General features: G+C 40.3%; 1 protein-coding gene across 3 annotated transcripts in view; it reads left to right on the top strand.

Annotated features, from left to right (window-relative positions):
- Nucleotides 1–25832, top strand: part of MSI2 (musashi RNA binding protein 2) — a 653102-nt gene that overhangs the window by 327956 nt on the left and 299314 nt on the right. For all 3 annotated transcript variants that reach the window (XM_044285054.1, XM_044285053.1, XM_044285055.1), the window contains exon 7: nt 9251–9299. In XM_044285054.1, the coding sequence (XP_044140989.1) occupies nt 9251–9299 (49 nt within the window). The remainder of the gene's footprint in view (nt 1–9250; nt 9300–25832) is intronic.

Below are 25832 nucleotides of genomic sequence, written 5' to 3'. Positions count from 1 at the left end.
AGATCCACAGCATAGCTATCTGCCTCTGTGGCCGATCGCTATGCTGTCACTCCTGCTCAGCGCTTACATTGAAGTCTGTACAATGCATTCAGCCTAGGGCGCTGTGAAGACTGCCGTCCGCCACTTTCTACAGCAAGAGGCCGTGACGTCATTAGTGACGATCCATCTCCTGCTGGAGAAAGGGAGCGAAGACGGGAAGATAAGAAGACTGACTTTGGCCAGAAGCCAAGAAAAGCCATCTGGAGGGACCACGTGACCGGGAGCAGATCTCAGGAACGGCTGCACTGTGGAAGGGGAGTATGTGATCATTGATCTTTCCTCCACAGGTTAGATTTTTAAAGGAAAAAAAGGTTAAGCCCGGAAAACCCCTTTAAAACTAGTTGAGAACCATGTAATAATCGTTCCGAAAATGAATGCTGACTGACTTTTGTTGCCATCCATAATTCCATATCCTTCAATGGTGAAGTCCAACTTTTGGCATGACTGAAACATACAACATAGTGACAGCAAAGACTCTCCACCAGGCCAGTAGAACTAACCAAGACTATTTTCAGTCAGGCTTAACCAGTCAGCAAATGACTTGACTACCATAACAGGTACTTCATTTCATCTGAAATTTGAGCTCAAGTGAAAAGCATCCAAAATTGTTCATTTTTCTACCCACGACCTTTACTAAAGTACAGTTAGAAATGGAAACATTTGCCTTTCTAGACTAACTGTATCCAACAGATATGTAGAAAAGTAAATGTATGCACAGGATTACCAACCTTCCAGAAATTCCTAGCCAGTTTGTAAAAGTAAGGTATTTATTTGCGTGTCCATGTTTTTTTTTGAGACTGGTGGTACTTGAGGAGGTCATTGCGATTGTAATCATCATTTTACTACTCGCGTAAGTGCTGCTAATGCATTCATATTAGTGTATTGAGCTACATACATGGATTACTTGGGATAATCTTTATCATTCATTATGGTTTTTCCAATTTGTCCATAACAGTTGTTAACTGCTGATTTTCGGGGCAAGTTAGACCGTAAAAAGTAATATTCCCCTATAATCACTTCTTTGCTGTGGCATTTATGGTTTGTTTACTGCGTGTCGGATATGTAATATGTGACGGTATGACATTGTTGGTGTTTATGTGACAGCACAGTTGTAGCTAGGATTTTCCTTTACCTGGGGAAATATGAATTCTTCAGCTCTAATTCTGTATCTCAAGTGTTTGCCGATCCTACAAATGTATGGCCAAAGTATATTTTAGAATTACACTTTAATTTTATACTAAAAACGATTTTTTGCCAAGAATCATTGAGAAATGTAAAGAACCACAAAATAAATCTATGTTTCATACAGTAATCGGCATGCTCAAGTTACAAGCAATTACTGCAGTAATATCTTGTGAGAAAATATTTTGTCATGTCTGAGAAACCTGTGTGGGTAAAAGATTTAATAACTAATAAACTCCACTAGCAAGTTTGAATAATATGTTGCTGTGGGAAGTCGAAATCAGCTGCATTTGTCTCTTTGCCATCTGGTGTGAACTGGTCTTTCTAATTTTAGTTGTGCACAGGAACTGTGAGGATTATTAAAAGTTTAGTCTTTCTCCAGGTTTATATTTTTTGTTCTCAGGCTGTGATTAAGGATGTGCTTCTTGCTGCTTCCTCCTGCTTGTGTTCACAGCTTTGCAGTGGTGCAGTTAACCCTACTGGTACAGAAACTTCTCCTGTGTTCCATGTTTTTTGTCTGTGAACAGGTTAGGTGAGCTTGTTTTAAGACCTTTTTTTAATAATTTTTTTTTGGCCCAGCTGAATGAATTGAGGAACGCACTTGTGTTGCCTGGGACTGGTTATGGTCAATTTGTAATGTTTAAAATATTTATACTAAGTCTTTGTCCTTAGAGGATCCTAATTACTTCTGATTAATGCATGCCTTAAGCTGACTTGAGCATTGGAGACTCATCCATAGTATTTTCAACGATATATAGGACACAGGAACTGGTCTGCTGCAGGCTGCTTCCTGGAGGCAGCATTCATCTCTTGCAATGTAAAGAAGGCGATGTGAACCAGCTTTAAAACGAATAATGGCATGTCTCAGGGCTACTGTACGTCTAGTTGTCCTTGTAAACTGGGATTTCTAAATTTGCCATAAGACATTTGGAGAGTCTCTTTTGATACAGATTACACAATATTTGTGAACCGGTTTATAAAAGATTCCAAGAGCGACAAGCTACTTCTTTAGTAATACTGGAGGCCCTGCTCCCATTTATTTATTCAGGAAATTTGGGTTCTGAACCTTTTGTTGTTGGAGTCATTGTATTTTCCCCCCTATACCCACATCTAAGTATACGCTGAAGTGAATAACTACCACTTACAACACTGTGTCAAAGAAACCCAACGTGCATTCACCATACAGAGCTTCTACTTTGTCTGAACATATTATATTGATGAGTTATTGCAAGGTGCTCTTTAAATGTAATAATACTTTGTATATGGTAAACCATACAGTCTTAGTGGTACAATTCTTGATGGCGAAATTTCCTATAACCACAAGCATCTCTAGGAATTATTTATTAATGACCCATTAATGACACATGGGTGTGTTTTTTGGTCTTACCACGTTTTATCGCCTTTTTAGCAAAGGTTGGCATTGCTTTTAGCTCCCCCATATGGGTCAGGCTCCTACAACCCCCTAGTTACAGACTACTTGATGTCATACAGACCACAAAGGCTGTATATGGTTTATGGAAGAAAAATTGTAAAAAAAAAAAAAAAAAGCTTAAATCCCTGCCCAGTCCACATGGAACCAGAGATTTTCCCATTCATTTCTTCAATTGTTCTGCTAGATTTATTTCTACAGCTCAGCAGTCTGTGTCCTTTGTGCGGTAGCTCAACAGAAGATATGGCTGGTGGCAGTTGAAGATTTAAACTGAGCATGTGTGACCACCTCAGTGAGACGGACAGAAAGATAAGAACAAACAGCAGGTGGCAGTTTACAGATACATTGTATTGAGTAGCTCAGAGGCTATACTAAATTTTTAATTACATACAGTTATAAAAGTATTCAGATCCAGGTGCTGGTTTAAAAAATATTGAATATTTTCCGTGACACAACCCCTTTTAAGTTAAAGGGGTATTTTGGTTACTTTAAGCTATCCCCTATCCACAGAATAGGGAATAACTATTAGATCAGTGGGAGTCCTACCGCCATGACCACCACCAATTAGAAGAAGGGGAACCTCGTACTCCCTGCAAACCCCTGAAATTCCCACAAAAATGAATAGAGTGACTGCTCCATTCATTTAAGCGGACTGCAGGGTGTTACGGGGCCCCCTTGTGGCCTGTGGAGATCTCTGTGGTAGGATTTTATTCCATATCCTATAGATAGGGGATAACTTAATGTAACCAGAATACCCCTTTAAGCAATGCAGGCTAGTTCACAGACATCTCCTGTGTTGCTTATTAAATATGAATAATTAGTTCATATAGCTTAGGTGTCTTCAAACATTTTGTTCTATTGTTATATCTTTCTTATAGTATTTTTCCACTAGCAAATGACTGTGTATAATGTAAAATAACTTTTAGGAAGATCTACTGTACTTTGGGACTCATAACTATACTTCACATAGTTACTTGATTTTGTTTTAGGACAAAAGGGGGAGGAAAAGATAATACGAGATAACATTTTGCTTAGGCATGGATACACAATCACAGTCCTTGACTGGTTTCTCCTTGGTGAAGTCTCACACAAGCTTTCTCTTTGATTCAGCAAGAAGCGTGAGAGCTGAGCTGTGCATGCAGGGATTGTATTTTTTTCCCTTTCACTCTATTCAGGTTCTTTGTGTGGTGTTGGTATTCTAGTTTCAGTCGTTGCTGCTCTGCCAGCGCGTTGATAGCTTTTCTGAATCAAGAAGAAAAGACTGTATCCATACTCAATTAAAAAGTGTTTCCCTTCCAACCTTTTCATTTTCTGTCTTTTTACTATTTCATCTATTCCGTATGTTGTTTTACTAAGCTTCGGAATACATTTTTTAGTTTTTTTTTATTATGCTTTCAATATAATCTTACCTTTGTTTACGGTCAGGTGGTTGAAGGTATTGTATGACCTCAGTTTACAAGAATAAAGCCAATTCTTCTATATACAATGGCTGCCCTGAAGGAGATGGGTGGAGAGAATCTAGAACTCAAGAAGAAAATTTGTGCACAACAGTGAGTAGATAATGGAAAAGAAAAGCATGGAATAGGGACAGTGACTGTTAAGTAAGCAATGGCTTCTTAATCCACGTATCTCATTGCAGACTTCGAGGAGAGGGGTTACTTTGTTAACTGGCTGAAGGTTGAAACGTCATTGTAGTCAGAATGTTTTATTCATAGTGTAGGTCCCAAAGTCATATTGTGTCATATAGATTTACATTTCTAACGTTCATCTAATGTTGAATACTTCCATTACGAGTACGCAGAGTACATTTCTTTTCTTCTTCTTTCCGTTAGGGATCTATCAACCTTTAATCCATGGCTTAGTGTTTCAGATATTGTATTAAAAAAACATTTATGTATAAATATCGAAAGTAAGAGACCTTTTATTATGAGAGTGATTATGTTCACCGAACAGAGCAGAAACAATGGTTCTTACCACATGGTTCTTCAGACCTATGAGCATCTTAGTTTGCCCTAAATTACATGTTTTGGGCCTCCCTAGTTCTTTGAACTTCATTGGCACTGTTTGATCAATTGTCTTAGGCCACATCCAGGTGCCCACATTCCACACTGAAACTCCATTGTTGCAGATTCTTGCTTCAGCTTTCACATCTGGATTTGCAAAAGGTGAAATCTGCAGCAAATTATCTCCAGTATTTTGCGCCAGACTCGCATGGATTTGCAGAAGATTCCCAGGTGAGAAAAACCCTGCCACCTCTGAATGCTCGCTAAGGGCAATTACATACGGCGTCTTTTGCGGCCAGCAGTTTAAAGCCATATTTGTCCTAAGAAGGGATGTCCTTTTTTGGCAGAGTGTCCAGACAGGCCCCACTGGAAGTCACAGTGGGTGTCCATTTAGCTCAATTTAATGAGACATAATCAAGAGCAGGTCTGTTGGCTATCAGCTGTTTTCTTGGTCCTAGAGAAGAAACAATGACATTGTAGTTTATAGCTTTTCAGGCATCACATCTTATCTAAGGCTAGTTTCACCTTTGCAGGAAGAGATCATGCAGGCTGTTCAGGAAGATAACAGCCCGCTGGAGCTTTCTGGATGCAGCAATTCCAGATGATATTGAAATATCCACCAGCCCCATTAACTATAATGCAGTCCAGTGAAGATCTGACTGCTATCCAGAACATATGCAGACAAAAAACGCTGCACCCAATGCTGGATCCAGTGAACTGTGGCAGGCTGTTTTCTGCCAGAACAGCCTGCCAGATCTTTTGCCACAAATGTGAAACTAGCCTAAAGCATTGGTTAGATAGGACAGTCACTTTATATATTGGTGTTGTAACCTTCCAGAACCCTGAATATTGTCTGAAATAAACCCATTAAACAATTTATCCCTGTATTTCCAATGAATATATTAGTTATTTCCTTACTTACCAGCATGTAAAAAAGTAAAAGCTGGCACATTTAACTCTGCACCCATAATACTTGCGAATGCTCCCAAAAGAACCTGAAACATCCCCTTGTGAGGGCCAGTTCTCAGGACTCTCCCAGAAAAAAAAATCGGGCCTGTTAGCTAGTATGGATTAACAACACAAGCAGCTCATTTTGCAAAGGTTGAAGGATGTGGCTAAAACGCATAGCAGAAATTGACCTGCAGCGCAAGCAAGTTTAGCCAGCAGTTTTTATTGTGGATGAGATTTCAAAAATTTCATTTGCTTCGCTAGTCCTGTAAATGCTGCAGATCTTCTGCACAATCTGCAGCATTAAGCCATATCGGTGCTAACCATTATGTGGCATGAGAAAGCATGGCCTAGGTGCTCTTTTGAAAGCATAGCCTAGGTGCCCTTTTGAAAGCATGGCCTAGGTGCCCTTTTGAAAGCATGGCCTAGGTGCCCTTTTGATGCACGTTTTGTGATTCTATGAGTCTACAGTCCTGACAACTGAAAATGAAGTTCCTTGAGATGCTGATAACTTCTGATCATATTTCTAGGGAGAATGTGTGATTTAGTAAATATGAAAGTTGATAGAACAGAAACCAATTTCACGTACACTATCTCTTTATGTATCTAGTTTCAGTAATAATCCATCCAGTTTCGTGTAAACATTGTTTTAGGTGCAGAGGTTACTTTAGAGCTAAAAATATCTGAGGACATGTTTTATTAAAAATGAGAGATCAGCAAAGGGCACACACTAACTTCTTTTGTATGAGCATAATAAATTGGTTTAATTATAAATTCTCCTTGTTTCATGGTTCTGATCCAAGGACTGTGGCCAAACACAAGGGAGCATTCCAGGAGGGTTAGTGTAATTATAGAGACCAACAAGCCTGAAAAAATCCTGGTATTAGCTCAGCTATAAGACCCGCTTCAATAGTTCAGCAGCTTCAACCAGAGTTGATCTGAAGCCCAAGCGATACAGTGCTCTTCCCAGATACACCAATTGGAAAATTGCAAAGTGCCCAGCTGGTGGAGAACTCATGCCAACTTTCCTGTGGATGCTCACATTTTTTTTAATATGCTGCTTTGAAAGCTTTAATCTTAAGGGATGAAAATAAACATTTTGCGGGTGCAATGGAAATGTCTGTAAAACGTTTTAATGGTACTATGAATCTGCCCAAAAGAGCATATACTTCTGATCTCCATAGTATCTTTAATAATACACTATCCTGTTCTTTTACTTAAAGAGTATCTGAGAATAACCAACCCTAGTAAACTAGTTTTGTAGGGTTGATCATTCTGTGTGCATCAACCCCTCTTTTATAGCGATAAGAGAGGGGTTGGCCCCTCAAAGCATCCTCTCACCTCCGCCTTAATCACTCCCTTTTTCCCACTGATTGACAGGGCCAGACTTTATCACCTTTCCTATAGCAGGCCCTGAAATCGTGCTCATCCAGTTGAACTCTCGCCTGCACATGTGCAAGATTTCAGTTATAAAATAAATTGAAAAAATCACAGAATCATACTTATAATCATAAGTCCCTTCTGCATCCCAGACGGTAAGAGGAGTGATGGATTCACATTCAGTGACTGCCCTTACAAGTAGTATTATTATTATTTTTGTATTATTAAAGCGCCATTTATTCCAAACCTCTTTACATATGAAAGGTCATACACATAATACAAAAACAAGTACAATAAGCATGAACCAAATGAGCTACAAGCGGGTACAGAAAGAGAAAGGACTTTCACCATGAGGGCTTACAGTCTAAAAGATGAACATTTTTTTTACTGTTTGAAACATATTTTTTACTTTTAAAATTTTGTTTATTATCCAAACAATATGCAGCAGCGCCAAGATAATCCAAATGGCTGGAATCCATCAGGGTAGCACAGAAATAGCGAAATTCATAGACTAAAGCTACTCTAAAACATAACCTTTGTTAATTTTACTTAAAAAGTTATTGTCAGAATATCAAAGGTTGCAGTGCATCCTCCCAAAGAAACAATCTTGTGAATACCATGCTGGTACAACCTGTTGGAAAGATGCATGACATCACATAAAACACCAAAAGACCCGTAGGGACACACATATGAATGATATGAAAACTTTATTAGGTAATGAATAATTACAAAAACTCATGAAACAAAGAATAAAAAAGTATGGCAGCAATGCAGGTAGGTGCTACAACAAGTAGCTCACCTGCTGACAAACAAGGTATATGATCCCCACAACTTATCTTGCTCAATACAAGTGAATCTTAAAAGAGCAATAGCAAGGTATACCAATAATCACCAGGGAGCTGCCCCATGAACCCAGAGCCCTATGTATAACAACCACATAGGCTCCCATAAGGAACCATCTGTGGATGCATAAACAACCGGCAGATGAAAGGAAAAAGGACAGAAAGTTACCTAGGAAATGGTACAATACGGTGACAAAACCTAGTCAGCTGTGAGCGCACCCCACGATTCTGGGGCAATAGGTAAACACACCAATGGGGCCCTCATTACAGGCATTTCTGATAACCACCAGCGACCCCGATGACCATCCATATTGAGCCCCTACAGCTCTACAACTAATGCAGGTGCCATAACCCAAACTTAATAGCCCACTCATATTTTTGCTAGCGTCGAGCATCAAAAGTTTGTTCAAAATCCATCAGTGAATGCGCAGTGTAAAAGGACTAATGCCCTGCAATGGTGCTTGAAGATGAAAGACCAATTGGGTCAAGACAAGGTCACCTCGAAAGGGCATTATAGGGGAATCACCATGGGTGAGATTATTTGTACATTCCATCATATCCCTTAAAAGAAGAACAACATAACGCAGAGCCACCCACCAGAAGAATATTGGAGCATAGAATGATCTGCCTGTCCTGCTGTGACTGCATCTGATTCACCCCATTTTTCACCTCCCATGAAATGCATGTCCTTCTCCAACTGAGCTTCTGACCAAGGGTGGTAGATTAATAAGGGACACATACTATACATAGTAAATTGAACCTTGTCCTTTAATGCACCTCACTGTATGGGATGAGGATGTTTGGTGGAGATAAGCAGACATTCCTTTGTCAGTCGCATACAGTCATTATACCTTTTCATTACATTAACAATCAACTGATTGGATAGGTCATCGATATTTATATTCCCCCCCCCCCCCCTTAAATGTTTCTCCTACAATCCAGAGGGAAATCGTAATTAATACCTGATGATATCACAATACATTGTGCCCCATGACATGCTCAGATCTGCTACATCTTTATTCTCTTTTCTGAATGCAGCAGAGTATAGTGAAATCCCATAATTATAGTTTTCATTATTCTCAGTTATCTTTAACCACTGTATCATTTGTACTGTCTACTCCGATACGATGATCTTGTATTACTTATCTAATAGAGGGGAGGGTACTGTCTGTATGGCACCCTTCATAATAATGCCATTTCTCTAGGCTCTTTTTCTGTCACTCTTGTCAATCAAACTTAGACCCTGAATGACCCTTTTTGTTAAATGCCTAATGGGTATATTGTGAGCTTATTCATTAAATTAGGCAAGTAACGGTTTCATTTGTGTGGCTTACCATGCTAGGATTTAATATTGCAGGTTTATTAATCTATTTTAAAATTTCATGTAACTCATTTGTGTTAAGTATTCTCTTTTTTTTCCCCTCCAGGTTGAGGATGCCATGTTGATGTTCGACAAAACTACTAACAGACATAGAGGTGAGTTGTTGTTTTACTACGATTTTATGGTGATTTTATTCACTAGAGAACTTGAATAATGACTTGTAGTGAATTGTGAATGGTCACCAGATCTGTACAGCACAGTATGTATATGGGATACTTTGACCATTTGATTGATACGTGATGTGTATATTGGTTTTGTGTGTTGTTACATTGGTTTACAGAGTTGTTGAGTGAACAAAGTCCTTTTTGTGTGCACTTTGTCATTTGCCTCATTGTGTAAGACAGGGCACCGTTGAACAGTGACTGCAAGTATTTTGTGTAGGGTCTTATGAATCTAGAAAAAAATCTCGGAGAAAAATTAGATATATAGCAATAATATAAGTGTCCGTGAAGTGAATATTAGCCTAGAGATTGGACCTTATGAATCTAGTCAGGAGATTTCCTGGAGGTAATATGATGTGCAGTGGCTAGCAGCAATAATCTTGATGGGATTAGATTACCAACCAGGACAAACTGAAACTGTTTAACATTATCAATTTACTCAATCATTACATCGGCAGATATTTCACAATATATTTCTGAATGGTGCTCCGTTTGGGTATGTTGATGAATGTTGCTAACATAGGTTCTTTAGCTCTTGGGTCTTCAGTACGTGTAGGTAGAATTGATAGTTGTATATTACATTGATTATGGTTTCAGGATTATTTTGACGATTAAAAGGGTTTTCTGGTAATTTTGAACTGATGAACTATCCTCTATATAGGTCATCAGTATCTGATCGGTGGGCTTCTCACACCCGGGACTCCCACCAATCAGCTGTTTGAAAAAGCACCAGCGCTCGCAGTAGAATTACGGCCTTCTGGCAGGTTAGCCTAGGCCATATGGTGTCACGTTCATCAGTCACATGGCCTAGGCACAGTTCAGCCCCATTGAAGTGAACATGGCTGAGCTCTGATACCAGACATACCGGCTATTAAATGGACAGCGCTGTGCTTGGTGAGCAGAGAGAAGGCTGCTGCACTACTGTGAGTGCCTGATCGGCGGGGGTTACTTGTGTCGGACCCCCAGCGATCAGATACTGAGGACATATCCAGATGATGGGTCATCAGTTCCAAAAACTTTGAAAACCCCTTTTAAAGGTTACATTTTTTTAGATTTTTTTTTAGAATTGTATGAATGATATAGAATTATTTGAATGTGCATTTTTACATTTGCCATCCTCTGTTTACAGGAATCTGTCAATACTACAGTCAGTTACTGGACACAATTTATTGAGATTTATGTAGGCAATCATATTTTCCCTTAAGGGTATAGTCATGTATTCAAGTATAACATGAAATATTTTTTTTAAATCTTCATAAATCAACTTTTAATGTTTATGTTGCAAGGGTAGAATGAACAGTGCTTCTTTATGTATGAGTGTTGCATCGGTTTCAGATGTGTTGACCATATATGACTGTGTATAGCAATTATAAGTGTATGTTCACATTGGTGTTGCTGGTTTTCAAGGTTTTCCAGTGTTTTTGACAACAGAAATATTGTCATCTGCAGTTATAATCTTGCCGTTATAAATACTAAAACACTAATAGAAAACCTAATGGACCCCCATTTAAAGTCAACAGGGTGAATTACGATTTTTCAGTATGTGGACACATCTGCAACATATTCTTTCTATATTGTGAAATCTTAAGGTACTTTCACACTAGCGTTTTTGTTTTCTGGTATTGAGTTCCGTCACAGGAGCTCAATACCGGAAAATAACTGATCAGTTTTATCCTAATGCATTCTGAATGGAGAGCATTCAGTTCAGGATGCATCAGTTCATTCCCTCTTGCGTTTTTCTGGACGGAGAAAATACCACAGCACGCTGCAGTTTTATCACCGGCCAAAAATACTGATCACTTGCTAGGATGCCGGATCCGGCATTAATTTACAATGAAGTGTATTAGTGCTGGATCCGGCATTAAGTGTATCGGCAGAACGGATCCGGCTTTCCCGTCTGCGCATGCGCAGACCTTTTAAAAATGCAAAAATTTTATACCGGATCTGTTTTCCCAGATGACAGCGGAGAGACAGATCCGGTATTTCAATGCCATTAGTTTGTGTCCGGATTGCCGGAAACTGCCTGCCGGAATTCTCTGCCGCAAGTGTGAAAGTACAAAAACAACATTTCTGGGACACAAAAATTACATTGAAAAAAGTTTAGCTTTTTCCCTGCAAGTTTGTGTTTGACATATTCCAAAGCTGTACAGCACGACTCCCAAATGCTTCATGGGACTGGACTGAGTGGAGAGGTAGAGGTGTCTTATTTTTTCTTGTATCCTCGTGGTCTTGTTTGCATAGTTAATCCATACAGAGTCCTTTTTAATCTGGTGCAAACAGGCAGTGTTTATAACGTCCGCTATTAAAAATCTTCAGAAAAGGAAACTCTGAACTACCATAGGAGATGCAAGCAATAACAGGGAAATGTTTCATACAAGCAGTGCATGGAAATGGCTCATCTATTTCCGTAACCTCTGTTTAAATTTCTTCATCTTCACGGTGTGAAATGAGCGCAAGTCATAACATTCAGATGTTTTACAGATTGAGTATTATTTCCAACTTTATACACATAGACCCATGGCTGTACATTGTGCTTCTAGGATCACCAAGCATGTTGATAAGTGCCTATGTCAGTAGTCTTCTGGTAATATGTGACCATTTGCCTAAAATGAATGTCCTTTCAGGAGTATTGGCCCAGGTGAGGTATATCCACCAAACACTGGGATAACCCAGTTGAGAAAATTATTTAAAGGAACTATAAACCCAGGACTGAATGCTAAACATAAGCAAAAAATATTGTTGCCCCCAGTACTTATCAGTCTCCAGCACTTTCTGCATGATCCAGACACACACAGGCATCCCAAAAACCTGCAGAGAACAAAGAGGTATTAATCTCCTGATCAACTCCATCCTTGACAGAAGACCTACTGAGGGGTGGAGTTGTTAGCTGAGGGGTGGAGTTGTTAGCTGAGGGGTGGAGTTGTTAGCTGAGGGGTGGAGTTGTTAGCTAAGGGGTGGAGTTGTTAGCTAAGGGGTGGAGTTGTTAGCTGAGGGGTGGAGTTTTGTAGACTGTTATTTGGCCTATTGCAGACAGGGCACATCAGGGAGGCTCCTGCTGCAACTGCTTGTCTTACAGCTTGTCATAGGACTTTGAGGAGATGGGGCAACCTGGCTGAGCTCCTGGGAAACAGATTTCTTCATATATTTCTCAGTTTTTACTCTAATATGATAGAAAATGGGAGCAAGGGAAATGTGAATATATAGAAAGAAAGTGCTGTTTTTTTATTTTTTTGTGCATTTTCTATGCTTAGTGATTTGGTAAACTATGTGTTGAAATTTGATATATGCATGCATATGACTGGGATTATAATTAACAGTTCCCTAAGGCTACTTTCACACTTGCGTTTGATCGGATCCGTTCTGAACGGATCCGATCATATTAATGCAGACGGAGGCTCCGTTCAGTACGGATCCGTCTGCATTAATAACTTAGAAAAATTTCTAAGTGCGAAAGTAGCCTGAGCGGATCCGTTCAGACTTTCAATGTAAAGTCAATGGGGGACGGATCCGCTTGAAGATTGAGCCATATGGTGTCATCTTCAAGCGGATCCGTTCCCATTGACTTAAATGTAAGTCTGGACAGATCCGCATGCCTCCGCACGGCCAGGCGGACAGCTGAACGCCGCCAGACTAATGCAGTCTGAGCGGATCCGCATCCATTCAGACTGCATCAGTGCTGGACGGAAGCGTTCTGCTCCGCTCGTGAGCTCCTTCAAACGGAGCTCACGAGCGGACAGCAGAACGCTAGTGTGAAAGTAGTCTTATCCACGGCATCAGCTAAAACAGGCTGTTTTAAGACAATCTGTGCTTGTAGCTTTATTGACAGAATATAGACTGGCATAAACAGCAACCTGTGTTCTGATTTGAGGGCCATCACAAGCTTATGATTAGATTTTTTTTTTTTTCAAGTCCTTCAAACCTTATATTAGGAGCACATCTGCAATCTTTACATGTACTATATATCGGGGTGGATAAAAATCAAAGATTAAAAAGAAAAAAATTCAGATTTTTTTTATTTAAATCAGATTTTTTTGGCTTTTTGAGGAAAATATATTACCATCCAAAGGTTATTCCATCATGAAATAAAGATTCGTTTTTTTTAATTATGTAGAAGAAGGCTGTTCGTGGACTCGGACTCATATTGTTGAATGGATTAGGCAGTGGCTCAGGGACAGACCACAGAGGGTTGTAGTCAATGGAGTATATTCAGACCATGGTCTTGTTACCAGTGGGGTACCTCAGGGATCTGTTCGGGACCCATATTGTTTAATATCTTTATCAGCGAAATTGCAGAAGGCCTCGATGGTAAGGTGTGTCTTTTTGCTGATGACAAAAAGATTTGTAACAGGGTTGATGTTCCTGGAGGGATACACCAAATGGAAAAGGATTTGGGAAAACTAGAGGAATGGTCAAAAATCTGGCAACTAAATCTTAATGTTGATAAGTGCAAGATAATGCACCTGGGGCGTAAAAACCCAAGAGAAGAATATAAAATCAGTGATACAGTCCTAACCTCAGTATCTGAGGAAAGGGATTTAGGGGTCATTATTTCAGAAGACTTAAAGGTAGGCAGACAATGCCATAGAGCAGCAGGAAAAGCTAGCAGAATGCTTGGGTGTATAGGGAGAGGCATTACCAGTAGAAAGAGGGAGGTGCTCATGCCGCTCTACAGAGCACTAGCGAGACCTCATTCGGAGTATTGTGCGCAGTACTGGAGACCATATATCCAGAAGGATATTGGTACTTTGGAGAGGGTTCAGAGAAGAGCTACTAAACTGGTACATGGATTGCAGGATAAAACTTACCAGGAAAGATTAAAGGACCTTAACATGTATAGCTTGGAAGAAAGACGAGACAGAGGGGATATGATAGAAACGTTTAAATACATAAAGGGAATCAACAAGGTAAGAGGAGAGAATATTTAAAAGAAGAGAAACTGCTACAAGAGGACATCGTTTTAAATTAGAGGGGCAAAGGTTTAAAAGTAACATCAGGAAGTATTACTTTACTGAGAGAGTAGTGGATGCATGGAATAGCCTTCCTGCAGAAGTGGTAGCTGCAAATACAGTGGAGGAGTTTAAGCATGCATGGGATAGGCATAAGGCCATCCTTCATATAAGATAGTGGTATATAAGGGGGGGAAGCTCGTCTGCACTTGGTTCGTGCGGTGAGCGGATGGACACAAGGCGCAATTCACAACCCAGTTGAGGATACAAAGTATTTTTTATTTATTTTTTTGGTTAGCAAAGACGATGCGTTTCGGGGTACACAGACCCCTTTATCAAGTCTGTATTCTTATCACCGTAGGCTAAATGGAGGTCACTCTTGTTGGAGATCCCTTTTAGGGGGGTATGGCGGTCCGCACTGCTTAATGATGCGGCCGATGGGTGTCCTCCTGTGGTAGCGCTTCTGCACGTGTAGCCTGCGGAAGCGCTACCACAGGAGGACACCCATCGGCCGCATCATTAAGGAGTTTCGGACCGCCATACCCCCCTAAAAGGGATCTCCAACAAGAGTGACCTTCATTTAGCCTACGGTGACAAGGATACAGACTTGATAAAGGGGGTCTGCGTACCCTGAAACGCGTCGTCTTTGCTAACCCAAAAAATAAAATAAAAAAATAAAATAAAATACTTTGTATCCTCAACTGGGTTGTAAATTGCGCCTTGTGTCTATCCTCTCACCGCACGAACCAAGTGCAGACGAGCTTCCCCCCCCCTCATATACCACAATACGCACCAAAGTGGCGGCTTGGCTCCCTCCCATGGCACCGTCCCAGATCACCCCTACGAATTTACCTCCACCAGAATTGTACTACATAAAGTACAACCAAACCAAGGTGAGTAGCAACCACTCACCCTGGCTAGGAGCAAATAACAACATATCTTGTCCATCACCACCTATGAGCGCCTTCTCCCCCTTTCTCTTTGGCCATTTAATCACTTCATATCAGATAGGGCCAGGGGCTTTTCAGTATATTGGGCAGACTAGATGGACCAAATGGTTCTTATCTGCCGACGCATTCTATGTTTTTATATGTGTATTTTTTTTGGTAAATAAATTCCATTAATCCATTCACAATGTCATGCTCTTTACATCAAAAATGTTATAACATGAAATGAGTTGAGAAAAATACCGTAATCTTAACTTCTACAAACCTATGAATGCAGAATCAACCTAATCAAACTAATATGAAAAGTTGTTATTCAAAAAATATTCATCTACTTGCATATTGTAAGTTATACCAGCAAGAATTAGTCTTTATGTAGAAAACTATGATTTAAATCAAGCCTTACTGACTAGTGATTTAAATCAAATCCACCCTGCTATATATATATATATTACAATTCAGATACCTTTATATTCCTTTGAGATATTTTGAGGTCACTGGAGATGGATCCTACTTTTTTCTCTTGTTCACCTATTTGTCTACCTTTCATTGTATTATCAATGAGTATTTATTGTGCACTATGTTAAAGGAGTTGTGTCATACATTAGCGGCATATTGCCAGAATATTCCACCAATGTCAGAAAGGTGTGGGTCCCACCTTGGTTCGGGCCCCTATCTTCTGAATGGGTTCCCCAAAGTGAATGAGCGTGCACCATGCATGCACCGTTGCTCCCCTTTCACTTATATGGGAGTTCCGACAATAGCTGAGCGATCACGCTAGTCTATTTTCAGACCTCCTAAAGAATTGAATGGAGAGTGGATTGTTCATGCACTGCCACCTCTCCATTCACCTCTATAGGACTGTTGGAAATAGCCATCCAGTGCTCGGCTATTTTCAGAACTCCCATAGAATTGAATGGAGAGTTGCTGCATTTGTGCTGTGTGCTCTCTTTCACTTTGGTAGGCCTGTTCTGGAGATAGGAATGATATTGGTGGCATATCCTAGAAATATGCCACCAATGTATGACCTAAGACAACCGCTTTAATTGAAATTTTCAGATTTTACCTAGCTTTTTTTGAGTTTTCAATAAACGAATAATATGTTTCAGCTACTGAAACAGGGAAATAATATTTTTTTTCTATTTTTCATGGTTCTGCAGAAACTGTTGAATTGTTTCTAAAATATTAATTCCCTGGTTAGATACGTTGTAGACTGCAAGCCAGATTGTGTAATTGAGCTTCCCACAGTTGTTTTAAAGGCTTCTCTGTCAGCATCGCCATTTAGGTAATTTTACCAGCCGTACTTTGATGTCTTCTCTTCTAATGGTCAATCAGTTTAAAGTGCGTGAAGCATTGCTGGTAAAATGGTTATTGAAGGTCACATGCCTCTGGCCCTTAGACGCTGTGATCAAGACCTGTCTTGCTTTACTAACACATTGTACACTACTGCTTGCTGAATACTTCTCTGATAAATAATCAGTTACAAAACCATTCCATTAGCATCATATGTGATTTCCCTAAGGCACCGTTCACACCAACTATAAGAACAAAAGTCATGGCTGTTATTATTAATTTTATAACAGATCCTGATGTATTCCTTTAAAGTATTATGAGTCCCTCAGCAACAGCAGTGGAAATGTGATGGAATATAATGGGATCATGAACAGATTGATGACGGTTCACATTGGAGTTACTCTATATAAAGTGAGCAAAACGTAACCAGAAGGTCACCAGATCTGGTTGTGCACCAATTGTGAGCTTATGCAATATATAAAAAATATGAATGGAAATGGAACCTTTCAAAACAATATTTGCAGTAGTAAAATCCTTCTCCTTGTTGGTATATTGGTGTTTCAGAAGTGTTGCCAGTCGGTCCACTGTCAAAAGCTGTGTACTCAAGTAGCTTAAACAACATGCAAATGAGCAGTAGGTTGCTCTTTCACACGTTAGTAAATCTCGGACATGTGCTGTTGTGTTCTCCATGGACCACTCAGGTTATCCATTGACTTCAACGTGTATATTCACTCATCAGTGCTTTTCCATGGACCATAGGGTCTGTGGTGACACCATGGAATTATGCCCTATTTTTGTCCATGAATACGAATTCCTCACATTATGGTCTATAGGTCCTCGAAAACCACTGATACAACACAGACTCCATCTGTGTTTGGTCCGTGGTTTTCTTGGATCACTGCTAGGATTTTCTCTGGAAACTAATTTTCAGCCCAGCAGTGTACATGGAATATGGATGACACATAAGGCAAAAAAGGACACACAGACCAAACAGAGATCATTCATGGAAGAAGCACTTACCATCTTGTCACGGATGTGTGAAGGAGGTCTCAGTCTGACACACTGACATCATAATGTATTTATGGGTCCATAGATTGCACTGGGCAGTAGGGTAACCAAAGATCTATAGAGAATAAATGGACCTCTTGGAGATAATACATCCATGCCGTTGTCTCATAAATTTGCACACAATGAGTTGACATTGTCATGTTCAGTATGGATATTTCTTTACATCGACAAGCCTTATGTTTGAGCATACAGAATTTTACTGGAGCAGTTGGAATGTCAGACTGTAGAGCTAGCTGAGAGGCTGTGTGAATGTGATGATAAATGTATGAGATGAAATGTCTGACGTGTGAGCCAAAATCTTCTTAAAATAAAATTAGTGTTAATGCCGTGCTTTTCCCCAATTACAGTAGATAAATACTAAGCGAGCGGGGAAATGATTTACTGTTACTGTTGAGCAGTACACTGTATGGCTGGGAAATGTGTTTGAAGTCCTTTTGGCAGACATTACGGCAATCAAATGGAAGTTTGGAATGCAAGGTTAGGATATAAATCTGTGCAACTGACTGATTCGATTACTTTTGAACACATAGTCAAGCCAGTGAATGTTGGGTGCCAGCAACGCTTTAAGAACATGAGTTTTATCCCAGTGGGGAATCGACGAGGAACGCTCGGAGCACATGCACTGACAGATTTATTAAATAAGTTCAGCAGTTGTATAGTTATGGCCACAGGATCGGGCTGACATACATGTAAAAAGTGTATAGAGCTATTTATTATTGTGTTTAATCACTTGTAAAGCTGTAAATGATTTACTTTTTTGGAGACTGTGTTAGATGATCATCTTAGTGACAAATTTTGCAGTTTTCTTTTGGCTGTCCTGGTGCCCCCATAACTGCAACCAACAGCTGCTACAAATACTTATTGCACATGCTCCACAGTTAGGCCTTTCGTATATGACTATTCTGCTCCTCATCTGTACTGTTTTCTTTGCAAGAGACCATGCAAACCATCAGGGAGTGTGTGAGACCCAATATTCCTGTCCAACCTCATGAATCTGTATACTATTTTACAACAATCCTTTTACTAGAGACCATTTTTCCCACTTGTATGTGGAGGCCAGCGAGAAACATCAAGATCTACTGGTGTCTGCTTTGAGTTTACCAGTAGATTGTGAGATACTTTTTGGACACCACAGCCCTATACTAATATATTAGGCAATAGCACAATCATTCACAATCAACTGCTTTACAATAAGGAGCATCCTTATGTTAAGTTGAGAGGACTGCAAGAAAATCAGATTAACTGCCATTGCCCATCAGCAGAATATGGTTGATACCTGTATTCTAAAAAAAATGTGCAGGTTGCTTGCATGATGCCAGGGAAGTTATGTAAAACTTAAAGGGGTTATCCTAGACTGTAAGAGATCTCCCAGAGTGGTCAACTCCCAGTGATGACCATACTTACCTGGTCCCTGCTACTAGGTTCATTCTCCATTGCTCCACGCCTGTCTCCTTATCTCCCTCCTGCACTGAAATCAGCATCCTGATGAGGGGAAGGGGGGGGGGGGGGTGCAAGGAAAGAAGGGTCACCACTGCAGCCAGTGAATGGCTGGAGCGGTCACGTGCCCTCCATCCACAGGATGTTGATTTCAGTGCAGCAGAGAGAGCCAGCTGTGGAGTGATGGGGACCAGGTAAGTATGATCACTATCACGAGCCAGCCAACCTGGTAGTTCTGTTATGGGCTATTGACACCTTTGCACTTATTTGGGGATGAAAATAATGTTTTCCAATTGGTGTTTATTAATTTTCAACAGTTTTTCTTTTGCATTTTAATGGTTTTTACCACTTCTCATTGAAACCCGATCTGTAGCCTTTATCTGTATTTTTCAAACCACTCATAAAGATTAATTTAAATTAAGAATAATTCAATTTAAGTGAGGGTTTGTAAACTCTACTTAGCTTGCATTTCAGTGAGGAGTGAGAACACTTTGGAGTCAGTGAAATCTGAAGGCTGCAGAGAACAAACTGTTGAAAAGTTCTATTTAGCCTAACATAAATTCAGTGCAGTAATAAAATAAATGTCCTCAGAGGTGTCCATAGCCTTTAAAGGGCTTCTGTCACCCCATTAAACCGTTTTTTTTTTTTTCTTTACTAATAATCCCTACACTGCGATCTCATCATACATAAGCTAATTAATGATTTTCGTTCAGTAGAATTTGTTAAAAATCGATTTTTGAAATATGTAAATTACCTTGCTACCAGCAAGTAGGGCGGCTACTTGCTGGTAGCAGCCGCATCCTCCGATGGTAATGACGCCCCCTCTGCTTGTTGATTGACAGATCCCGTCCACTGGCCCTTTCTCTGCTGGCCCTGCCTGTTTTGATTCAATATCTGGCGCCTGCGCCGCGGTCGTACCTCTCTTCAATCTGCGCAGGCGCACTGAGAGGCGGCCACTCGCTTAGCCGCTCGCTCCTCAATGCGCCTGCGCCGGGTGTAGATGTGACATCATCGGCGCAGGCGCATTGAGGATGGAGCGGCCGAGCGAGTGGCTGCCTCTCAGTGCGCCTGCGCAGATTGAAGAGGGGTACGGCCGCGGCGCAGGCGCCAGATATTGAATCAAAACAGGCAGGGCCAGCAAAGAAAGGGCCAGCGGACGGGATCTGTCAATCAACAAGCAGAGGGGGCGTCATTACCATCGGAGGATGCGGCTGCTACCAGCAAGTAGCCGCCCTACTTGCTGGTAGCAAGGTAATTTACATATTTCAAAAATCGATTTTTAACAAATTCTACTGAACGAAAATCATTAATTAGCTTATGTATGATGAGATCGCAGTGTAGGGATTATTAGTAAAGAAAAAGAAAAAACGGTTTAATGGGGTGACAGAAGCCCTTTAAATGCTGTACAAAATCCTTGTCCTATTATATTTTAACAAAAGCAATTATGATGCTATGAATATTTATAACAGTTCCTTGATACATTAGTGTGTGTGTAACCTTTAGTTTAGGCCGGTTTCACACGGTCAGATTTTGGTCAGTATTTTGCATCACAGGGAAATTACAGATTTGTGCCTCTTCTGTATTTTGGAACTGCTCCTGCTTTTGGCTTATAAATGCTGGTGAACAATACTGACCAAATACTGACCGTGTGAAAGTGACCTTCAGTTGGACAAAACTATATTCTATTCTCCGATCTATGCCCTTCAACTTTTCCAAAGCTAGATCTCCATGTGACAGGTCAGCTGTGTTCATTGCAAAATAAAAATGATTGGGGTGCAGCTCCACACTTGCACATCCCAGTGTGGAGGTGCACATCGCCATGGCTAGAAGCACAAAAGCAAAAACACAATGCAATACCACTCTGAAAACACAAATAATAAAGTAAGTACAGTAGTGCTATACTCTCTATAGAAAATGTACTAATGCCAACGCTTATAACTGTGAGATTCTTGGCAAATACATTTTGTACAAAATTGTTTGTGCCTGTCCGCCAACGACAAGATGATCTTTTTAGGACCGGAACCTATGCTAAATACTACCTCAACTGGTGCCATACCGCCTCCATTAAATTCAGGGAATGCAGGTTCCACATGCATGCTGAGCCCACTCTGTATTCTACTCTCCTGGTTCCAAATGGCCTCCAATAAAATCGGCCTATGGGGCGGACAGTTTAATCAGGAGTGCACAACCAATGGAGTCGGCCACATGCAGACTGCAAAGAAAAAAAGATTGGGGTTAATCAGTACATCCCAGTGCGCAGGTCAACGTTGGCATTAGTACATTTTCTATAGAGAGCATGGCAGGATTGTATTTACTTTATTATTTCTGTTTGCATAGTGCTGATGCATCGTTTGCTTTTTCAGCTGTGTTCATGTTAGTGCAGATGTTAATCTTCTATTATGTATTTTATAACTGTATGTCTAGATACATATTATGTGTGCCATCCCCTGGCCCATTTTAGACAATGGGTATTTGTACATATATGTATTAGGCTCTGTACACACAAGCATCATGGCTTGACTATTATGATTAGTGTTGAATGAACTTGTTTCAAGTTTGGGTTCTGGTTATCTATGAATTACGTTATAGATTCCACTACCACAGACTGGTATGGTCGGTTGTAGCGGAATCCATAACAGAATTCTTAGATAACCATGACCCTGAACCTTGGACACAGAATTTGAAACACAAGTTCGCTCATTGCTAATTGTGATGAATCTGTTGTGTAGCAGATCCTCGTGGAACCCATATACTTCTCTAAGCAGACTCTTCTCTTCTGGCCGTCCAAGAGAAACCGAAACCCGATGGAACTGATCCTAAGTGTAGATAGTTAATTGTAGCAACTCTACATCTTGTGATCTCTTTAACTTATGCATTCATTATTTATTACAAGTGCGGCTCTCCTTAGCATACATACATTTTTGTACAGCTAATATTTTAGGCTAAATACAAGGCACCCTGGGTTTCCCCAACTGTTTTATTGCCGCGGCGCTTCCAGAGCCTTTCCTGTACTATGAAAAACAGCCATGCGTGCCGTCGTTCTTCTCTGCATTAAAGGGTTACCCTGCAGATTGCTGCTCACAGCAGCTTTAAACAATAGGTGGGAATAGCTGAGTGGGTGAACTCTGACAATTTCCCCACTCCTTCAGGTAACAAAGCATAGAAGGTTTTCTTTTAATTAGGTTGATTAATTATGAACCATGGAGGGAGAAGTCCTGATTCAGCCAGTGTATTTATATATGAGCAGCTTTGAAAGGGATGGGGGGCATGGGACGGCACCTGGCACCTGGAGTTCACCAGGATGACATTGGTTCTCTTGAGGGATAATGCGGGAACATTTCTAAATAAAGCCTTCTAAATGTGGCTGCACATTTCATTGTGTCTTTGTATTGATATAAACAAGTTGTCTCCCTATAATTTTTCTGCTTTAGCAGATGCTAACTAGTACATGAATGTGGATGACATCGTCATAACAATTTTCTATGGCTAGTGTCCCCATAACACATTTCTCCCGATCCATATTCCAGCTGGTGCTACCAATACTATCATTTCCCTGGATAGTTCTTTTTCTGACTTTCATACTAAGAATATACACAAAGTAGAATCCATTCTCTGGGAAATGGTTAATATCTGGAGCGTTTTACACATTACTTAATGACAGATGTGCTTTTCTAATCCTCACAATCGCTCTGTGTTCAGACTGATGTTGTCTTTGACACACTTACCCTTACCTTTGCTGAGTCAGTAGAACTGCGCCTCTCACCTGACCACTGACGTGTTAGATGTTTTATAAGGATCACGTTTGAATTTCAAATGGAAACCAATAATGTCAGACTATACTAAATGCATGGCTTTAGGCAAAGTGCCATTACACTTTGAATATGATTTTATTTCTGGTTAAAATATTTAGCTTTGAACAAGATGTTTTCTGCAAAAATTGATTTGATGGGGTTCTGCAGTTTGTTTAAACTGATGATCTATCCACGGCTAAACTCCGTTCACTTGAATGGAGCTTAGCCGCACCCAGGCCAGTTGATACTAGTCGTGACGTCACTGGGCCAGCGGTAAACAGTGAGAAGGCTGCGGTGCTGCTGGTGAGCCGCTGCCTTGTCAAACAGCTGATCGGCGGGGGTCCTGGGTGTCGGACCCCCGCCGGTCAGATGCTGATGATCTATCCAGAGGATAGATCATCAGTTTAAACATACTGCAGAACCCCTTTAAAGGGAACCTGTCACCAGGATTTTGTGTATAGAGCTGAGGACATGGGTTGCTAGATGGCCGCTAGCACATCCGCAATACCCAGTCCCCATAGCTCTGTGTGCTTTTATTGTGTAAAAAAACCCGATTTGATACATATGTAAATTCACCTGAGATGAGTCCTGTCCCTGACTCATCTCACGTACAGGACTCATCTCAGGTTAATTTGCATATGTATGAAATCGTTTTTTTTACACAATAAAAGCACACAGAGCTATGGGGACTGGGTATTGCGGATGTGCTAGCGGCCATCTAGCTACCCATGTTCTCAGCTCTATACACAAAATCCAGGTGACAGGTTTCCTTTAAGTTTAGATTCAGACTAGCGCTAAAATTATCCGGCAAGCTGTTCTGGTAGAAATCATTTGAAGATGGTTGCTTTTCCGTAGTACCTTGAGACTGCCCCCGAATTCAACCCCAGAGTGGGTTGTACCTTTGACTTGGCTTAGGAATATTTAGGGATTGCAGATAGAGAACCACAACACACATCTATTTTATATAAAGTCAGTCTTGTTCATGGGTGAGCATATGTGTCCGCTTGTGTTAGGCAGTGTAGCTTGAGTGTAGATTCCTACTATCTTGAAAAGTCTGAATTTGATAATAATAAAACCATCTTCATCTGAGCTTCACACTTTTAGAAGAATCTACAGATATGCCAGTTGACTCTCTCAAGTTGTATTCCCCATTTCCAAATTCTACGCAGATATAAATTGGACGTTTCCGTATGCTAGGAAACCATTTGGGAACCAGAAACTAATGGTCTCTAGTCCTTTGCTAATAGAGACTGAATAGGCTGTTTGTCAAACGTAGTCCTTTGAGAATTCTTGAATTTCAGTACTTAAGACTTCAGCCACACGAGGCATGATGTGTCTATTAGATCTTGTTTTCCAGGTGCTAAACTTTATACGGTTTTGTAATGAACTGTATAGTCTTCTTATCCCTATTTAAATATAGAGATGATTAACCAGAATTCATTTTAGCCTATGTGTGCGTTTCTAACTGTAACAAGGTTTTGTTATACTGGCGGTCATCTGAACAGTAAAGGGGTATTCTGGTGATGATAAATTATGCTCTATCTACAGGATAAGGGCCCTACCACTGGAACCCCCATTTAGTCCCCTGAAATGAACTGAGGTGCTGATTTGGCATGCCCGTGACCGCTCCATTTATTTCTATGGTAGTTAATTCAGCTATCTTCGGGGAAAAAAAAAGATTAGAAATGAATGGAGTAGCTGCGTGCCTGCCCTACTAGACACTCAATTCATTTCAGAGGGGTCTACAGGGTAGAGGGGCTCTGTTCTAGAGATCAGTGAACTAATAATTATTCTGTATCCTGTGGATAGGGGATAACGTCACATAACTGGAACACCTCTTTAAGTACTATAAGTAGCTGATTGATAAATGTTGGTTTCATTATTTTCTTTGACACATTGCAATAATATGCAGTAAGCTGAGCCCCCACAATGCAATGCTGGGATGTCATGTTTCGCTTCTACCACTACTGCTGTTTACAACCACAATACTGCTAGTCATCATAGATGTCCTCTTTCAGCTGCCTTTTTTTTGGTAAATGTATTATGTTTCACATAGTTTTCTTTCCAGCTGCGACTGAATTATCTAGCAATACCACTACTGCACATGCAACTGATGATTTCATTAGCTACTTGACTGGACAGCTGCTTTATTACTGCATGCCACTGAATTTCCTTAGACTCTCTTTATCAATTCCAAAACTTCTGATCAGAAGCAAAAAAAGAAATTTGTATCCTTCTGATGTGGGGGCTTCTTTCTAGGCTACTCCAGCGATTGATTTTAAGACTATAATATTTTAAAAGGGTTGTCCAGCCATGTACAATTTTTGTATAAATAATTTAAATAGGGTTTTCTGGTATTTATTTATATATTAACAAGTTCCTGCAGCATGGCCCCCAAAACAATAGATTAATACTTACATGCTACACTCTGCTCTGGTCCTCTGTACTGCCTCCACTCTCTCCATCTTCTCTTCCTGGCACTATTCACATCTGGCTGGTTATGGACATGGTCACATGCACCACTCAAAGTCAATGACGTGCTCTAGTGCCAGTACTTCTTGGGCCCCACTGTGAAGACCTGTCGAGATAGCTTGGGACCACTGTAGACAGTCACTGGCTATAGCCTTGTTTGAGTTGATTAAATGGAGACCACAGAAGACCTGGGAAGTGTTGTCATGAGAGTGGTAAGGGAATTATAAATGGAGTATTAAAAAAAAAAAAAAAAAGTGCCATTTGTTAACTAAAATATATATATATATTTTTTTTTTTTAAAGAGATTTTGGGAGTTTGTGTAAATTAAGCTGATAAAATAGCCAGATGAAATGCTTAGAATTTGTAATGGTTTTCCCAGATCTCAGAGTTCGGCTACAAGGTCAGTAGTTATTCATAATCAGCTTGTCTATGGAGGAGGCTCTGAAATCTGTTAATGCATACCTCGTCCTGGATGTACTGTATTAAACAACGCTGGCCTTGTAGTTGTGATCCCAG

This window comes from Bufo gargarizans, chromosome 3 (assembly GCF_014858855.1).
Source record: "Bufo gargarizans isolate SCDJY-AF-19 chromosome 3, ASM1485885v1, whole genome shotgun sequence".
Taxonomy (NCBI): Eukaryota; Metazoa; Chordata; class Amphibia; order Anura; family Bufonidae; genus Bufo; species Bufo gargarizans.
This window is presented reverse-complemented; position numbering and strand designations above follow the sequence as displayed.